Here is an 18,604-nt window from a genome sequence, read left to right on the forward strand (position 1 = left end):
TTCAAGTTACATATACAAATTGTACGATCTGCACAAATGAGATGAGAAACTCATGAGATGAGAATGCAGAAATAAGATTCAGAAATATGTCTGCCACTCAAAGTGCCTCAACAAAAATGCTTTCAGTTTGCAACCACGTCAAGTTAATCGCAGATGCATCAAACATTCCACAAATGCCAGTATATATAGTCGGCTTTACCACCGAAAGTTTCGGTGACGCCTCGGCCCCTCTGACCCGGATGTGCTTTCAGCGTGTAGCGCATGGATGCGACCTTCTAGTTTCATGTAACTAGGTTCTGTAAGACGGTGTCAAAATCTACATCGGTCACAAGGACTACTGTATGTCCATTGCGTTGCCAGCCAGCTGAAATCCTGAAAAAACAGCGACCAGATAGACGAAAGAAGGCAACTGCGAGGTATCAACAGTAATCACAGTCCGTCTCTTGCTAGCTGACTGCATAGTTTTTGCTGTGAGCTGTAGCTTGGTAGCTTTAATTTTGCAGGTTCCTAGCCAGTCAGCAATAACCTTATGGTAAGAAGTTGTTAGCTTTTCATTTCCCTTTCCTACGTGGGGGACATTGTGAGTTAAGCGGTAACATATCTAGTCAGATAGCTAACTTAAGATCGCTAGTTAGGAAGTTATCAAAGTGGTGGGATGTGTTTAACTCTCGGTCTAACCTACTTAAGACCATAGGGCGTTCAGTAGCAGACAACAAACTGCACGTTAAGATTTTGAGGACGTTGATGCTAAAACTAAAGTAAAGGCACGACTACTCTGGCAAACGTTTAATGTGGGTTATGGGCTTGATGTTGTTGGAATACCAACGTAGTGATTAATCAGACGAGTTATGTTTGCGTCTTTTAAAAATGACCCAGAGATGTTCGTAACGACGATTGGTTCCTCTATGCACAGCTACACGTGTATATTATCCTGCTAAGCACCCACAGTAATTTCCCAGTGAGTTTTTCTAGCATAACGAATGGGTCACAGTCATTGCATCTCCATCTCTGACTTACTTTATTTTTATTTGATTGACAGCTGTCTCATGTTGGTAAGGCAGCTACTCTCCAGACCATATTCCCTGCAGTTCCCATCCCTTAGGACAGCTTGTGACATCGCTCATAAGAAGTATGATGTCATTGTGGTGGGCGGAGGCCATGCTGGGACAGAGGCAGCTGCTGCAGCAACCAGGGTTGGGGCAGAGACTCTGCTCATCACTCAGAACATCCGAACTATAGGTGAGAGTCCTGACCTTGTTTGCTTGCTCCCTCTGGGAGGGACAGAAACCTCTTTCTCTTTTCTATTTATATTGTTTACAAGTCCTACATTGAACCTTCTTTGCCAAAGTTCTTTGTGAAGAGCTGTGTTAATGTTATATCCAGTCAGTCGATGGTCTGTGCAGAATTTTTGTGTTACAGATGCTTTACTGACTCTCACTCCTCAGGTGCTCTGTCATGCAACCCCTCCTTGGGTGGTGTGGGGAAGGGCCACCTGGTGCGTGAGGTGGACTCTCTGGATGGGCTTTGTGGACGTGCAGGAGACTGGGCTGGGATCCATTTCTCGATTCTGAACCGCAGCAAGGGACCAGCGGTCTGGGGCCCGCGTGCACAGCTGGACCGTGACCGATACAGACAGTTCATCCAGGTACTCTTAGAAAATGAGGACCTTTAGCACGATGATGGCCATTGAATGGCTTTTGTCAGAAAAGGAGATAAGACAGAGAGAGACCACTATGATAAATCAGTTTAAGTGATACCCTCATTTGCGATAATCATTTACCTACCTCTGTCCATCCTCTGACTGTCCCCATATCCCCTATCTTTACCTCTACCCTGCTCTCCCTGCTTTTCTCTCCCTCCCTCAGACTGAGTTGCTCTCCACACCCAGGCTGACTGTTCTGGAGGGGTCAGTGGAGGAGCTGTTGGTTTTGAACCCAAACCCAGATCATCCCGGTCAGCACAGAGTCACTGGAGTCCGAATGGGTATGTGTCAGATGTGTTTGTGTTTATATCTGTCTGATATTTTACAATGCTAAAGTCAGGGGTCTCTGTAAATGTATGGTAGTCATAACACCATATTTAATTGCTCTATTGCCCCCTAGTGGATGGAGGCCGGCCTGTTTTCTCCAGCTCTGTTGTCATCACAACGGGCACTTTCCTGTCAGGCTCCCTCTTCATGGGCCGAACCACCTCGCCAGGGGGTAGAATTGGGGACCCCCCTTCCTGCACCGGCCTGTCCCACAGCTTGCGGGAGACACTGGGGTTAAAGACTGGTCGGCTGAGGACTGGAACACCACCTCGCATATTAAAGGAAACAGTGCAGCTGTCCCTCACACACACACATGCCCCTGACAAACAACCCACACCATTCAGCTTCCTTAATAAAGAAACACGCTGCAAGGTAAGGAGACAATTCGCACAAATCCCAGTGTGCCATTAGGGCAAAAATAAAGAATGTGATTTTACTGTATGATTACTACATGATTTCCAGCAGCACCATAACTGAGTTAGGCTGGTAAGATTCAGTCGAGAACCAAAGAAACTGTAAAGTGTATCCTTCATCATGTACGTCCAAACACAGTGAAGGGAACCAGACCATCTGGCCAGGGGAATTGTAATTTCGGTAAAATAAGACACACCTTACATGTCTTGTCTGTTGTTGGATAGGGCTGTGATCACTGCTAGTAGTATCTGTTGATTTATAAGTAGCTGTATGATTACTAGCAAAAAACAATGCATAGTGAAAGGCAAACAGCAAGTGGAAAATTGTGAAGAGCCCAATTCTGTGGCCTGTGGAATATACCTCCATAAAGACAGAAAAAACAGTTACAAATTTGCAAAACACTCGTGAGATGGTGATGATTCCATATCTCTGATCTCAGCCAGAAGACCAGTTGCCCTGTTATCTTCTCTACACCACCCCTGGAGTGGAGAGAGTGGTGATGGAGAGCCTTCACCTCAACACTCATATACAGCAGGACACCAAGGGGCCCAGGTAGACATACTGTAAACACACTCAGTATAACAGCAAAACAGGCCAGAACTTTCACTGAGTTAGTTGTATTTAATTGGAAACTACACCGAAAGAGAGAGTTTATACATTTCACAGCGGCAGTTTCCTCTCTCAGGTACTGTCCCTCCATTGAATCGAGGGTGCTGCGTTTTCCAGGCCGGAAACATCAGGTGTGGCTGGAACCAGAGGGCATGACCTCTGACCTGCTCTACCCCCAGGGTCTGTCCATGACCTTGCCACCTGACCAACAGCTACGCCTCCTGAGAGAGATTCCAGCTCTACAGAGGGCAGAGATCCAGACACCTGGTATGCAGGACTCCTTCCAACCTCATCACAATTGCAGTCATCGGGACCATTACCTGCCATCTGGTCTGGGTGGCACATGTAATGTTGTACTGATTAGTAGCACTACTGCTGCCAGAGGACACTGGAAATTCTGTTTCTTCTAACACTGACAGAGCACCACTGTTACAGCTGCAGCAGTGCTGGTAGTCATCTTTGCCTCTGCGTTTCTCACCCTTCCTCTTCTTTTTCAGGTTATGGGGTACAGTATGATTTTGTGTGCCCCACCCAACTGTCGCCTTCTCTGCAGGTAAAAAGAGTTCAAGGACTTTTTCTCGCTGGACAGATCAATGGGACAACTGGGTATGAGGAGGCTGCTGCACAGGTAGAGTCCATAGCTCCACCACAGAACAATATTATTTACTTCACAGATTACACAGCATACGCTTACACCATACACACATATAACGGCCACGTACTCAAAATTTTACACTCAAAATGATCAAAGTATGGAAACAGTTGTAATGTAAACAAATGTAAATAAATATAGCTACTGTGTGTTTGAGAAGCATAGCACTGTTTGTGGTTAGGAAGCGGGGCTGAAGACCTGCTGATGTCACTGAATTCTTTTTAAAATAGCCATAGACAAATTTTAAGATGCTCCAAAAGTTTTTTTTTTTTTTTTCTTAAAATCCAGGCTGCATCCTGTGCAAGTTTTTTTTTTCCATTTGTAAATGAGATGTAAATAATTCCAGCAACCAGCATAAAACTTACATTCGCTACAGGATATTTTATTTAAGAGGTGTGTGAATAAAGTAGAAAACCGCCTACACATCATGTTAAAATCAGCTATGGTACAGCACCATGACCTCTCTCCTCCCGTTCATTCAGGGCTTGTGGGCGGGGGTCAATGCAGGCCGAACTTCCCTCCGCTTGCCTCCCCTCTCCCTCTCCCGCACTCAGAGCTACATCGGGGTCCTGATCGATGACCTTGTGAACAGGGGGGTGACTGAGCCGTACCGCATGTTCACCAGCCGTGCTGAGTTCAGAACTGCACTCAGACCTGACAACGCAGACCTGCGGCTCTCTCTTAGAGGTACCGGCCCAACGACTGGTGTGCCAAGTTTTTTGCTCACCCTGCTGTTCTTCGTTTTTACCGCTTGTCTCTGCTGCACCCTGTCTTGTATTATGCATGTCAGCATAGGACAACGTGTGTGTATTTTTCGATTAAAGACACCTGTGTCTCTGTCTCCATCAGGGTTTGAGGAGGTTGGCTGCGTGTCTCTCAGGCGTTACAAGGAAGCGAAGAGAGTCAGGGACATTCTGAATGAGGCGCTGACCGCCCTGCAGTCCATCTCCATGTCCCCCCCGAGATGGAGGGAGAGACTCGGAACGATCAGGCTCAGCGAAAACAAGAGCACGTTAGTAAGGTCAGTTATAACAACACATGGAAATGCAATGCTGTGTAGTAATGCTTCACATGCCCCCGATCAGGCAGTGCTAATGTCGCTGTCCTTGATCATTGACTGTGAATACCGCTTTAACAGAGTCTCACTTTTTTGGTTAATGTATACTCCTGTACTTCACAGTGCTCTGGAGCTGTTAGAGTACAAAGACATCACTTTTGAGATGCTGGCCTCTGCTTTCCCAGAGCACCTTTCAGCTTACCTGGAGTTCTCGCAGAGGCTCAAGATTGAAGGTGAGTAAAGCCATACCAGTACTAACATGGTTGCCTCTTGCCGTTTGTTGCCAGTGCAGAGGCTACAATGTGTGCGAACTCTGTACCTCCCTCTGCAGCGGTGTACCGCCCCCACTGTGAGAAGCAGAAGCTTGAGGTGGAGAGAATAAGAGAGGAAGAGAGTCTGTCCCTGCCTCAGGACATAGACTACTTTTCCCTCCCTATCTCGCTCTCCCAGGAGGTCAGAGAGGTGCTGGACCGTGTGCGACCACACACTGTAAGTTGGACCTAGGTCCTTCCCGTTTACAAAGCACTTGGACAGACACAAAAGCATGTCAGCATCATACATGCAATGTCTTGCATCACAATGTCAGTAGTATCTTAGTGACTACCTGTACTGACACTGATGACATAGTCTGCCGCTAAATGCTGTAGTAATAAACATATTTGAAAAGTTTAATCTGTCTGTTATGTTTCTCTTGTTCTGTCAAACAGCTGGGAGCTGCCACCCGTTTACAAGGAATGACCCCTGCTGCAGTTGTTCACCTGCTGAACTATGTCCGCAAGACAGAGAGGGAGACAGAGGAGCAAACCTATACAAAAGCTTCTTGATGAGAAAGGAGTCAAAAAGATCTTCACAGAAATGCACATGACATCATAGTGAAACAGACTGTACATAGTTATGTGCAAACCAACTTTATTTTAAAAAGGTAGAAGATAATAAATTATTTTTTTAAAAAACCTATTTACATTTTCTTGTGTTATTTTAAACAATTTACTCCAGTCATGAACAGTAAGGTATACCATTCATGTACCAAGGGTCCACACTTGTGTTTTGATCCTCACCATCACAGACTATATTAAAAAACATCCAGAACTGTCTAGAAAAGGGCCATTCGGGTCTGATCATAATCTATGTTAATAGGGACCAAAAACATTACAGCTAGTGTGGACCCAATGTCAAAGAGTACCGTGACTATGCAGTGACTGATATCAGATCAGCAGCCTACGATATCATGAGTACAAAAGTTACAATCCACAGAGTGCCCCACACTGCCCCACTGTGGCCATAGCAGTTCATTGCAGCACCAGCATCCTGTTCCTCTGTTCCTCTGGAGAAGAACCCAAAAGGGAATTTCCACTGAGGCTGCGGCTGGCCCCTGGGAGGTTCTGGGTAAACGGTGGCATCAGAGAATGTCACCTCAGTTGTAACTACAAGTGGAGACGTGACAGGGCACTAAGAAAGAGAAAGAGAGGAGTAATGCATTCAAAATACTTTATACATGTTTTATAATACTGTACATGTAATTATTGTAAGTCATAATGCATTAACACTAACTAAAATATAGAATATATATAAAATATAAAATATGAAATCTTATGCATCTTGAAGCATGAAGATTGTAGGGTACATATCACTGTGCTGGGGGGGAGGACAGGTTTACCTTTACTATTTGACACTGGAATAGGAATTTTGCCCCCAATATCTGATTCTGGGGTAGTGAGAGCAGTCCTCGCTGAGCCCAGAGAAGCTGAACAGAGAGGGAGTGAGGGACAAGACAACCCAACTCGCAGTCCTCCTGAAAGGGAAAAGGTTAATGCAGTATGCTCATATCCATGGATTGGAAACTGCCCTACATACTCATTGACAGGTGGTTACAACAATACAAAAACATACCGTATTCACATAATGTTCTGTATACATAGATAAAGAGAATCACCATTACAGTATCACCACAACGTTGTGTGATGACTCTTGTCCAGTCTGGTTGTGTGCCCGAGTTCATGGCTATATCGTCAGGGCTTGCAGACCCCTCAAGAATCTCGAAGAGTTGAGATCGCAGCTCAGAACAATTATGTGAAGGAGAGCTAAAGTGAGAGACAACAGGACAGTCAGTGACGCAGCATGTGACATCAAATGCTCATCATCTCTTACTACTGCATGTGGACCGACTGTATCCTGCAGCGAGGGGCAGGACATTAACTCTCTCACCTAAAGGTGCAGCCAGTGACATAGTTGTGAGTGAAGAGAACAGGGGTCCGGGTCTTAACGGTGCTAGAGCACTCGCCCCCCTGAGGCGTCCCCTGTACTGTGACCTGGCATCCAGTTATGGAACGTACGCTAGGACTAAAGCACTGAGATTCACACAACTTGAGAAATAAAACAGCACCAGGATGACCTGATTACACAAATGTAGCATAATAACAAATAATGTCAATGAAAATGTAGAGTTATGATTGGATGTTTGTTGCTGGATTGTTATTCCTGACTGAAGGATACAGGTTGGACGATGTTACCGAACCGGCCAATCACAGGAGCCCCTGAGAGTAGTCCTACCACAGGGGAGGGCCCAGGGGTAGGTGAAGGTGTGGCCAACTAAGAAACAAAGGGGATTTTAAGGAACACGTCAAAACTGAAATATTTATTTTCTTGGCCATCCAGCAAACCTTTCAAAGGCTCCAGTTATTCTATTAAAGACCAAAATGAAAAGATGCTGACATCAAACCTACCGTGTAGCGTACAGCATGCTCTTGCAACAGCTGTGTGAATGAGTTAGTGCTTGTTAGGTTCAGGTTCACCATCACATTGGTAATCACCCCTTCACTTGTGTACTCAATGACATACTCCACCTGGGAGACAGAGAGGCGTATCAGTACAGCATGCTGGTGGTGTGCTCACGCATGTTCATGTTGTCATCATTTAACGACAGAAGTCTTGTGGAAACTTGCTACTTGACACAGCTCACTAATGTAAAATGCCCTCATAATTAGCGTGCAGAAATGAGGGAATATAATGAATGCACTGCTAGATGCCTGCGCACTAATGGGATGCTGGCTATATAGTAGCATACCTGAATGGCAGATAATAGAATAAACAAAGATATAAACAGATGGGACACCAAAGCACATTTAACATTCATTCTCTGTCAACATGTGATGTTCGCCACCCACCTTTGATACAACATTCAAACAAGAATTGTTTTCTAAGCTTGGCTCTGGCCATTCTGACAGCGCAGTAAGTGGGATCTAAAAAACAGAATGACAGAGTTGATACAGTATATAACGATGACTGACTACTAGTTTAATTCCACTGCAAGCTACACTGCAGTGTCACTAATATGTTGGGCCACTCACCGTGAAGTTTGGAGTGGAGACATTCTGTGGGACAGGGGCCTGCAATGTAGACATTTGTTATCTCACTCATATCTACAGTAACTGTAGGGGTAACAGAACCACAAATACCTATGAAGTTTTACTGCACAGTATTCTACCATGACAGGGAATCAACAGAGACTGTTAGACAGCAGGTGAATTGGTGTTTGCTGCAGGAAAACAGAAACATCCCCTGTCTCTTCGCTCACACAGAAACAGGGCTCTCCTACACACTCATACATGCCTTAAGCAGTGTGATGCCGCTGAAGTACGAGCGCGCGTTGAGTCCGAGGCCCCCCCCCACACAGGAGTCGGGAGTCACTGAGCGGGAGCAGAAGAGCGAGACGGAGCGCAGGAACCCTGAGAGAGAATGCTGCATGAAAACACTGAAAACATTCTGTGACAAGGCTTTCCCCAGAATTGTGGCCATTTTGTGTCCATGAATTACGGAAGTTTGGTTGCAAGTTTCAGTTGCAATTATTAACATACTCGAGCAAACTCAGCCCTTAATATATCTATTGCCATTTCACAAATATACTCCTTATGGTGTTCATAAACATTCTCACAAATATTTATCTGATCTTAGATTGAACACACTGAGTATGGTAAATTTCAGTAAGCCGTACGGGCAGGGTTCCGGTCCACACAGGAAGTGGTAGCTGCCCCGGGTGAAGGCTGTCTCAGCACACCCAACAGGGATGAGCTGCTGAAATACGTCAGGATGGCATCATCAACCTGAGAGTAAAACGCAGGACGTTCAGCACATTAGCACAGAACAGTTACTAATGAGATGTCCTCATCTTAATTGCAAGAAAAGGGAAGATATAGTTACTTCCTTACTCTATAGAAAGCTGAAGCTGTGGTGCTGGAGAGGAGATTATCTTGTTGCGAGAATGAGTAAGAGTCCTGAACCCTGGGAAGTGAAGACAGAGCTGGAAGGGCCTGAGCATCTTTCGGCTGAACTGCAGTGACAGCAACAGGGGAAAGATGACAGTTAATACAGTGCCTGTTTACAACCACCGTTACATTAACATTTCAGTTGGAGAAACAGAGAAGGAAGAAAGAAATGACACTATGAGTAATGGTATCTAACCCTGGACAGAGTACAGTGAGAAAGTGACGAAATTACTGATTGAAAGGGATGACGGTCTACCTTCACTTCGGACACAGAAGTATGAGTCATTGACTGTGATGAGGTCAGGGTCTACATTTCCTCTGAACATCAACCAGCTTTCAATGCATACACCAGACCTGCAACACAACACCTTGTTCCAAAACGCAATCACCTGTAGGACCTCTGCAGACATCTGGTGTTTTACTGAAGAACCTAGTATTTTTGTGCACACTTACATGAAACTGTGAACTTCAGTTGTGAAAACCACAGCATACTGCTACTGCTGCTATTACCAGTAATAATAACTTCCAGGCAGAACACTACAATAACACTTCATCAAACAGAATTATGCAGAAAATGTAACATTTTTTAGATGTGACACTAAAGAATTGTGAAAGGTAAAATCAATGTGTGAAACAATGCAAGCATCCAGGCTGAAAACGACAGTGGAGAGGAAAAGGCTCTTCAGTGCATGCAATTCCCTCCATCTACATTTAGTTGCCCTGTAAACCCTCTCACCTCTGGTCACCTTCACAACCAGAGAAGACAGAACCCAAGTCATTCATGTCACAGTCACTGGTATCACAGCAACAGCCAATATCGCACAAGCCAGGGGTCACATCGCAGGTGCACCCTGAGAGAAAGCATGGAGGACAGATTAATACAGTACCTGTACACTGTCAGACAAGGCACACGGAAGCTTTAACAATGGCAACAAAACAGGGCACAGATCAACACAAAAACAGTGACCAATGGGACAGCACGTGATCACTAATTGAGAGCCACAAAACTATACGATTCGAGAAGAAGAAAGATAATCATACCTGGGATGTTAGCAATAGTTGGAATAAAAGCTGTCTCGGTGGAAGCATCAGTTGGGATTACATTTGTTTCGGTGGTGGCATCAGTTAGAATTCTATCTGTGTCTGTGGTAGCGTAAATTGTGGTCTTAAGCGAGTCTGTGGTAGCCTCCGGGGTCACTGTTTCAAAGGAACCGGGTGACGTGGAGTCAAATTCGGTCACAGCCTGTGATTTTTCTTCCGTTGGAAAGACTGTGTAGATGACCGGCTTTTTGGTCGAACCATCTGTAGTTACTGATGGAAGTTCTGTCGGATTCGCAGTTAAAGTGTCAGGAACAGTGGGCTGCGTCAACACTCTGCCGTTCGAACATATGGACAGAATGATTGAGAACTGTACCGCGCGGGATAAAAGCAAAGTAGCCATTAATTTAGCAGCTAGACAAGAGAGGGAAAAGTATGCAATGAAACCGTGATCAGACGGAACCACAACACATAGCTAACCAAAGTATTTCAATAACGACGTAAACTGGAAGGCTAGAAAAGCTCACTCGCTACTCGCAGTCTAGCATTCAGTTGCAATTTTCCAAAACATAACAAGCATCTAGCGAGCCAGTTTTGAAACATCCCATTTAACTACATACTTTAAAACGAAAAAAATCATAACGTTACGTTTTCCCAAATGTTCACTTTTAAGATATCACTAAAGACGTTGACATGGTAAGCTTGCATTCGTCTCTTAGGAACCCCTTTTTTAAGACGACGTGATGACGTTTTTCCCAATACGCTCTTCAGGCGCGTCGGCCGCCATAGTGTCCAAATGCCTCAAATTTAGAGCGAGAGGGGATGGGTTATAGGCTCATTCGCTCAACAGCTTACGCCGAGTCTACAAAACTAAGATGCGAAGGACCTTAGTACGGAGAAAAGAAAAATGTGTTTCCAGTGGTCGCTAGAAGTTCTACATTAAATATAAAATGGTTTGACATAATAGTGACGTAACCTCGTAAAATATTTCAATTCCGAGTAAGCACAAGCATACTGACAGATCACCGCCAGATCCATTACACGCAGCATCTGCATTTACATTTATTTATCCAAAGTGACGTACAAAAGTGCATACAGTAAGTATAGTGACAGTACGGGGACAGGATGTGTACAGTCCCACAATGAGACAGTAGTTCTCAGCTGAGAACAAAGTCTGAGGACACAAACGAGTAACGTTATATTTTAGGAAGGTGAAAGCGTTTTTTTTTTCTTTTTTTTTTGGAGATCCAAGTTCGTCCTGCAGCAACTCAGAAATGCGTCATCAACAGCAGCTGCGCTGTAGTTTTAACTAGAGCGTGCGGTTGCTAGGAAACAGTTGTTTCATTGTCGGGGGGTCTATAATACGTATATATTGAGCGAAAGAACAGAGAATAAAATATCCAAAATATAGAGGAAACAAACAGTGTCAAAGACTGACAAAAGTTAAGGTGAGTCGGGGATGTAATTCTGTTAACTAAGTGTACATGGTTAGCTAGGTATTACTAATAGACTTAATATTCGCGGTTGCTAGGTAACATTAGCTAACTGCAGCTAATTAGCTAACCTACCTAACGAACGTTAGTTACTATGGATAAAATGGGCAACTTAACTAACATTAGCTGGCTACCATCCAATTTCAGAAGCTTTCTAGGTACCGATCCAGCTAGCTGTAATGAAACTTGTTTTAGTCTGTAGTTAATTCCTTTATTTGTGTCTTCTTCTCAGATGTCGGGCGCGTTTTCTTCTCCCGCGAGGAACGGAATGTTGACAGCTCCGCCTGTTGAAGCTGTTAATGACCTGCCTCAGAATTCAGAACACAAACCTGAGCAGACTGACATGCTCACCAGTAACACTGACACTAACACAGACACGGACACGGAAGCAGGCAGTACCTTAGACACTGACAGTGAAACAGAGTGTGACTTGGACACAGAGAGACACACAGATAGTCCTGGATGCGCTGGACAGACTGATGCTGACAACAACGATAATGTCACACAAAGTGACACACTTAGAGAGACAGAGACAGATACAAGCACAGACAGACAGCCCAGAACTAAAGGAGACCTCCACATACGCTCTGTGCTGTGAGTTTGTCTACAGCATCTCCATAGCTTGGGTCTGGTGTACATTACACATGAAAGTAGTTTCAACAGTTAGATAATGAAATGGTTATTACTGTGTTCAGTTACTTGCCTGAGTCTTCAATGTCTTTTTCCTCTCCCTTGTGTGGTTATTCAGGTTAATGTTTTACTCCTTCACAGCTACCTTACAATCTGTCTGGATAGCTAACAAAGATTCATTGAGAGAGTGAATGATCAAATCTGTTCACAACAATCTAAAGAAAGCAATGATGTGGTACAATCCCAAAGGTGTTAATGTTCTGAAAATACAAAATTTTAAAGTCATATATAAATATATACATCACACACCAGCAGTCAAAAAGCAGCTTTGCACCTAGTACAATGTGAGTGGTATCTCTGTGGGAATTTTCCTGTAGTTAGGCAGCATTGATGTTTGATGTTACCAACGGCAAAGACGGCAAAACCAAATTTGTAAAGCTGGGTGCTTGCTGGCCATTCTGGTGGGTTGTGAAAGGGCTTCTCTCTCTCAGGGAATGTGGGCGTGAGGTGATGGTCTGCCAGTTCAACAATGAAGGTACTCTTCTGGCAGTTGGACTCAGTGATGGGACTATTAAGGTACATTTTCACTTCTGTCATTTCTTAATGAAAATAACAAAGATCTTACAAAACAATCTTCCCTGATCTGAAGTCATTTTAAATACCGATTGGAAGGTACCTCTCAAATCTGCACAATTGCAAGTTTAGTTCACCAGATTTTCTCACCACTTTCTTCTTGTTATTATTTATGATTCATTTTACAGAGGCATCTTCACAAGGTGATAAAATGTGCAGTCCACTCACTTTTATAACAGTATCTCTGTCTTCCCCTGGCAGGTTTACAGTATAGACAGTGGCAGCCTTGTGCAAACCCTGAAGGACAGAGACAGCATTCTGTCTCCTCTTCCTGTCACAGCGCTACGATTCTCTGTTAGCCTCCAATCTCACAGCCTCCTGCTGGCCACATGTGAGCACTGCATGTTTGGATGTCCCTCATATTGTCTTTCAACCCTCCTTCTCTCTCACAGCTATGTGTCTGCTAATTAATCTCTATGTTTCCCTCTTGTCAGATGCTAGTGGCAATGTGAGATGCTGGTATGTGTGGGCACGAGACTATATATGGGGGCTGAGAGAGGTGGGAGAGAGCAATGTAAGGGAAGGGGGTCAGAGACAGACCCTCTCTCTGACCCTCTCTACATCTGGTGAAGCAATGGCTACCGGTGGATCAGATTCTGTAATACATCTCTATGACCTTCACACTCACCAAAGACTGCACACTTACAGTGCCAGGTAAGTATGACATCTACATGAGCCAAGATAATTCTGCAGTTTATTTACCATGATTACATGTATCTTTATGATAAATCTCACATTTGTATATTATACATTATCTCCTTGCACCTTCTTTCAGCTCTAACAGAACAGTTATGGATGGGCATCGTTTTCGAGTGTTTGCAGTGAATTTTCACCCCAACAGAGAGAGAGAGTTCATTTCAGGAGGATGGGACAACACTATTCAAGTAAGTAGACTGCAGCTTGTGGATCTTGTTATAAAATAAATCTGTAAGTCTCATGAAAGCAGAAATACATTAATAATAACAGTTTGTTGAAAAAATACTTTCTGTAAACAACAATGTTAATTTTAATGTTCAATAACATTTGAAATAAACACTGCTCCACAAGACACCACCAAAAAACAGATAAAGGTAACACCAAATTATAACAGAATTATAAAATACAAAACACATAAAATATACTCATTTATTATATATTCTACCATTATATACTAATTTATGTAGGTCTGGCAAGAACATGAGGGCATATTAACTGCTGTTATTAAGTGCAATCAGTGGGAAAAAAAATGTAGGTTAAAATGTAAATGTTTATTTCTGTCATAATTGCTGCTGTCGAGAGTTATGGCATTTAAAGTTCTGTCAAGAGTACTCCTGACACTTGGATTTGTTTTGAAAGGACCTTTTATGTGGTGGATTTTGTGGACAACTTACGTATTACTGTACTCTCCATAAGTAGTAATTACACCTCAAAAGAATGGTCAACCTCCAGTCCCTGGACAAACATCAGCGCAGACTGTCTGGGTGTCGAACCTCAGATTTGTCATTGTGCTAGATGTACAGGATAGGCAAAGTGACAGACTTAGATAGGCTGAATGGCTTATTCTCATTAGACTTTTTCATGATCATGTTTGTCTGACCATGCTGAATATGACAAATTCTGTGCAAGTAACATACAGTTTTTACCCTCATTCTGATTATATCTATCACTGCAGTTCTGGGATACCAGACAACAGAACTCTGTCAGGTAAGACTGACTGGATTTAATTTCCTCTTCATATTAGTCTTTGTTGGAATAGTGCATCTCTGTACAGTCAGTCCATCGAGATACATTGTCGTATAATGTATCTGTGGCCTATACTCTGTATGTTGTGTGTTTATTGTTTCTTTTCCTCTCAGGATGGTACTAGGTCCACATGTGTGTGGGGACTGTCTGCAGATTGACCCGGTGGCCAATCATATCCTGTCTGGGTCCTGGAGAAAAGAGAAGGCCCTTGAGGTAGTGGCAGCATCAAAACACCAGAAACCCCACTCTGTACATTGTGTCGTGATTTTGATCTGTACAGAAGAACATAGAACATAGCCATCGCAACACAGTCTTACAGGAAGTATATAAATGTCCATAGCAGTGTCAATGTAGTCATATTTTGGAGTTTCTCTCCATGTCAGTGTGAATATATGGTAATGGTCTGTGGAGCTGTATATTTTACTGACCCTTTACGTCTTTCTTTGAGATCTTTGATTATGATTCAGGTCAGAAAATATCAGAGGCCCCCAACGATCCTCAGGGACAGAGCAGAGTAAGTCTCTCCTTGTTCACACATTTCTGTCTGTCTTTTCACAACTTTTGTCTTTCTGTCTTTTGTGCAAAAAGACATCATACGCCAAAGATAGGTGTCAGTAAAAGTACTATATTAGGTTATTTCCAGAGTTCCTCCTAATTATAATTTATAATTAAATGTGAGTTTGTATATGTATATATGTATGTGTCTATATATGTCTACATGTCTATATATTACACATATGTAATATCTTCACAGATCTACACTTGTCACTGGCTGGGCCAAGATCACATTATAGCAGGTGGTAGCCAGTCAAATATGCTGAGAGTCATCGACCGCCAGACCTTGTTGGTTAGTAGATGGACCTCATCTGTATATATGTCTGTTCCATACAGTGTCACAGTTTGTTAGCATGTGATGATTCTTTCCTTTCTTCTAAACTCAGTGTGTTTCCAGACTGATTGGTCTACCTTCAGCGGTGTTCAGTTCCAGTGTCTGTCCAAAGGGAAGGTGGATGGGATTAATCGCAGCCTCTTCAGGGAAAAGAGTCTTCCTGTTGAACAGGAGCAATCAGTGAATCAGGACTGAACTAATTTTTCCTCAAGACAAAGGAAATATAAATATACCATTGGCTGTTTTGTACTACATGATTTATTGTCCCAACATAATTTTTTAAAAATGTTTCACCATCATTTTCTGTTTGATAGCATACTTGGACTTGTTGTTATGTTCTCAGTCTTCTGTGCCAGCACTGCTTTACTTCTAACTGTATTTAGAACTGGTTGGTCTTCCTCTAAAGGAATGTTCTTTTAATACTCCTGAAGGAAATTGTTTTTGGTAACTTTACATAAGCAGTTCCCAGCTGGTTGCATGAGTCTGAGAATCAGCAACCTATGTTTTACAGCTTTTCTTGTGATATTTTTGTTGTTGTTGTTGTTAAATGGAATTGACTTTATACTCCGTACTGATAAATCAGTAAATCAAAAAATAATTAGGGTCACAAACTGATAAATAGTTTTTGTCCCTTGTCATTGCAAAAAAAGTGAGCATTGAGCAAGTATGTATAAAGTATACATTCTAAGCAGAATTTATTTTCCCTAATTACATTTTGTGAATATGTTATTTAGAAAAAAAAATAAATTTCTTTATTCCACATCTCTATGTGCTTCAGCTGATTTTGCTTTGTTTGCCTTTTGCATATTGCACTGTGACTCTACTGCATGATTTATACACAATTCTTTCCATTGTATGTTCTTAAAGTGGAATTTTATACATTTGCATTTTTAAAATTCATGTCCTCACTGTGCCATAGTACATGTTCATACTGACAAGCACTCTAAAAGTAAGCAAGAAAGAAAGTTAATTTGTAATTCCTTTGTGGTTCCATAACTTTACTGCAATGGAATAACAAACTCTACTGCAGTGGAATTATCACGCAAGTCCCAGAGGGCTGAGGGGAGTAGGTGTTACACTTGTAGAACATGTGTGTTTTCAGCATCCTTCAACTCAGACAGTATGTGCCACGGAATCAGTTTTTTTTTGTATCGCATGCTTGCCATCATCAGCACACCTGTCTGGACCAAAATTGTACCAAAAATTGTGAAATTGTGAAAATTCAAAAAATTATGTGTTCCAGAAGACAAGTAACAGGTACTTCTAAAGTAAAAGGTACTTTACTTATCCACTGCTACAACTATCTTGTCAGCTGGTTGCCTGTGGATATTTGCCATGCATAGCTTGCCACCTGGACACTGTATATCACTTACCACACAATTGTGTTGCCTAGGTCATAGACTTGAATCAGTGCTGCACTAAGCTGACAGGAGCCTATTCAGGTTGGATTTTGCTCTACTTCGCCTCCCTGGTGATCCCTGTAGCTGTCTGGGACCTCAGTTTGGAGTTATTCTCTATATGCTATAGTAGCAGTGGAAAAGAGGACAGATGATAGGTCATCATCAAACAAGGTCCCACATGGCTAGGCACTGCTATATCTGATTTGTGGACCCTGGGCCAAATATTTGGCTCTGGTGCTGTGTTTTGACCCTGGGTTTGTACCTTTGCATCTTGATAAAATGCCCACATGCAACTTAAGGATGGTTCTGAGGGCTGGAACTGAAGCTACACCTCCCCTGTGAACATATGTTTTTAGTCAAACTTCAGGACAGCAGTACCTTAGGACAGCAGTATATTAAATTTGGCTGATTGAACAGTGCACACTTTATATTAAGCAGCAGCTATCTCTTTATTGTCACTGTATAATGATTTTATTTTTGAAAATTATATATTTCCTCCAGATGTCACTGTTGCCCAACAATACATTAAGACTTTCACTATCTTACAGTTAATAGGTAAATTCTTTTGAATATCACAAATAAAAACAGCTTGAGTATTAAATAAATTATACTTTATTTAATAGTGTGGTAGTCAAGAGAGAATGTTTTACTTTAGTTTCCAAAAATGAACTTAAGATAAAGGACACTGTGATTCCACAATGCAACCCAGTTTTATGTCCCAGCTTTATGATAAAACATTTATCCTTTATTAATGTATTAAAATAGGTGTGAAAGATGAGGCTTCCTTTATCCCCAAATACACTGCACTTTAAACATTTAAATGTAGTCAGTAACTTGCTTTTGTGATGAACGGTTGCGAAATGTTTATGGCAGAGCTTGATCAATCAACTTAAGTTGAAACCGCTTAATCATAATTATCATTGTTTACCTGCTGTGATTGTCACTGTCTGCATTTGAGAGAAGGTAAGTTATTGGATAACAAGTCACACCTGCCTAAGTAGCAGTAATTAAATACAGGTGTGAATAGTTTTGCAAGTCAGTGTTGTGACTCAAGATAATGTACTGGAGCTTGGTTTGCAAATTCTTAAATTTTATACTTTTTCCTAACCCTAAAGTGCCTATAAAATTGCATATATACAATCAATATCTGCTGCATAAAACTAATGGCATGTCACTTAAACATTTAATTATCAATTATCAAAGGTAAAATACTTTAATACTGTTTGATTCTATACTGCTGTGACATAAGCAAGCAAATGTAATCTGAAGCAAGTATTTCATTGGTCTGAGGAACTACCACTCAATGAGAATGAGAATATATTGCATTTCGGAAAGAAGGCAAAACTATAAATTATAGCTATCGGTTTTGATTTGGTTTTCAAATAAATGCAGCTTTGAGATACAAATGCATGATTCTATGCTCAAACACTGTACCATATTATTAGGTCTGTGTGCAAAATTGCAGTACAATAGTACATACTTTAGTGCATCTCTATTGTGTGTGTTTCTACAATTTCTGTTTTAATGAGAATGTCAATATGTACCAGAGTATGCTTATTTAAACTTTATAATGTGTGCATTTGTGTCAGTATGTATGCTGTGCAGTCAGAATGCCAGCATGAGATTGGAAACCTTTGTGTGGAGTTGCTGTTTAACACAGTGCTCCTGGACTTATTACAGAGAAATGCTCCCCAGTCATGATGATTATGCTACTTTAGTTCAAAGTCAACTGACTCCAGGGAGTGTCTGCCAGTGGTCAGCTCCACAAGGTTATAC

The 18,604-nt window shown here is 42.2% G+C and overlaps 4 protein-coding genes across 5 annotated transcripts; 3 read left to right on the forward strand and 1 right to left on the reverse strand.

Moving 5' to 3' along the window:
- The first annotated feature begins 249 nt into the window (after positions 1–249).
- Positions 250–5,687, forward strand: mto1 (mitochondrial tRNA translation optimization 1). Its single transcript, XM_036537580.1, is given in 13 exon segments — positions 250–416; positions 1,040–1,239; positions 1,446–1,645; positions 1,866–1,983; positions 2,103–2,401; positions 2,883–2,995; positions 3,129–3,319; positions 3,550–3,680; positions 4,187–4,391; positions 4,554–4,725; positions 4,885–4,994; positions 5,093–5,250; positions 5,469–5,687. Coding segments are annotated over 12 exon segments (2,109 nt in total). The 5' UTR covers positions 250–416; positions 1,040–1,046.
- Positions 5,688–5,817: 130 nt separating this feature from the next.
- LOC118789618 (tectonic-3-like) lies at positions 5,818–10,745 on the reverse strand. 2 transcript variants are annotated; one of them, XM_036546100.1, is made up of 14 exons: positions 10,065–10,745; positions 9,760–9,874; positions 9,280–9,377; positions 8,967–9,088; positions 8,753–8,861; positions 8,371–8,486; positions 8,109–8,147; positions 7,926–8,000; positions 7,485–7,604; positions 7,255–7,350; positions 6,967–7,070; positions 6,695–6,842; positions 6,419–6,553; positions 5,820–6,210 (listed from the first exon to the last, which is right to left on the reverse strand). In XM_036546100.1, the coding sequence occupies exons 1-14, from the start codon at positions 10,462–10,464 to the stop codon at positions 5,980–5,982; spliced, it is 1,908 nt and encodes a 635-aa protein (XP_036401993.1). In that variant the 5' UTR covers positions 10,465–10,745; the 3' UTR covers positions 5,820–5,979. The 2 variants fall into 2 exon arrangements, with proteins under 2 accessions (XP_036402001.1, XP_036401993.1); XM_036546108.1 differs by lacking the exon at positions 9,280–9,377 and having other exon boundaries at positions 5,818–6,210; positions 9,760–10,119.
- Positions 10,746–11,204: 459 nt separating this feature from the next.
- On the forward strand, positions 11,205–13,258 carry LOC118783699 (serine-aspartate repeat-containing protein C-like). The gene is made up of 5 exons (XM_036537689.1): positions 11,205–11,509; positions 11,787–12,148; positions 12,676–12,760; positions 13,019–13,161; positions 13,252–13,258. Exons 2-5 carry the CDS (start codon positions 11,787–11,789, stop codon positions 13,256–13,258), a joined length of 597 nt encoding a protein of 198 aa, XP_036393582.1. The 5' UTR covers positions 11,205–11,509.
- Positions 13,259–13,271: 13 nt separating this feature from the next.
- On the forward strand, positions 13,272–15,686 carry LOC118789955 (katanin p80 WD40 repeat-containing subunit B1-like). The gene is made up of 7 exons (XM_036546722.1): positions 13,272–13,471; positions 13,593–13,701; positions 14,469–14,500; positions 14,653–14,752; positions 14,988–15,053; positions 15,294–15,386; positions 15,481–15,686. Exons 1-7 carry the CDS (start codon positions 13,392–13,394, stop codon positions 15,610–15,612), a joined length of 612 nt encoding a protein of 203 aa, XP_036402615.1. The 5' UTR covers positions 13,272–13,391; the 3' UTR covers positions 15,613–15,686.
- The last annotated feature ends 2,918 nt before the right edge of the window (positions 15,687–18,604 follow it).

Source organism: Megalops cyprinoides, chromosome 1 (assembly GCF_013368585.1).
Source record: "Megalops cyprinoides isolate fMegCyp1 chromosome 1, fMegCyp1.pri, whole genome shotgun sequence".
NCBI classification, from domain to species: Eukaryota; Metazoa; Chordata; class Actinopteri; order Elopiformes; family Megalopidae; genus Megalops; species Megalops cyprinoides.

Coding starts and splice junctions, on each gene's coding strand:
- LOC118789618 (XM_036546100.1), bottom strand. CDS start 10,464: ATGGCTACTTTGCTTTTATCCCGCGCGGTACAGTTCTCAATCATTCTG. Junction 7,351..7,484: donor AGCATGCTGTACGCTACACG/GTAGGTTTGATG, acceptor TTTGTTTCTTAG/TTGGCCACACCTTCACCTAC. Junction 6,211..6,418: donor TCCAGTGTCAAATAGTAAAG/GTAAACCTGTCC, acceptor TCTCTTTCTTAG/TGCCCTGTCACGTCTCCACT.
- LOC118783699 (XM_036537689.1), top strand. CDS start 11,787: ATGTCGGGCGCGTTTTCTTCTCCCGCGAGGAACGGAATGTTGACAGCT. Junction 12,149..12,675: donor CTCCACATACGCTCTGTGCT/GTGAGTTTGTCT, acceptor TCTCTCTCTCAG/GGAATGTGGGCGTGAGGTGA. Junction 12,761..13,018: donor TCAGTGATGGGACTATTAAG/GTACATTTTCAC, acceptor TTCCCCTGGCAG/GTTTACAGTATAGACAGTGG.
- LOC118789955 (XM_036546722.1), top strand. CDS start 13,392: ATGGCTACCGGTGGATCAGATTCTGTAATACATCTCTATGACCTTCAC. Junction 14,753..14,987: donor GAAAAGAGAAGGCCCTTGAG/GTAGTGGCAGCA, acceptor TCTTTCTTTGAG/ATCTTTGATTATGATTCAGG. Junction 15,054..15,293: donor ATCCTCAGGGACAGAGCAGA/GTAAGTCTCTCC, acceptor ATATCTTCACAG/ATCTACACTTGTCACTGGCT.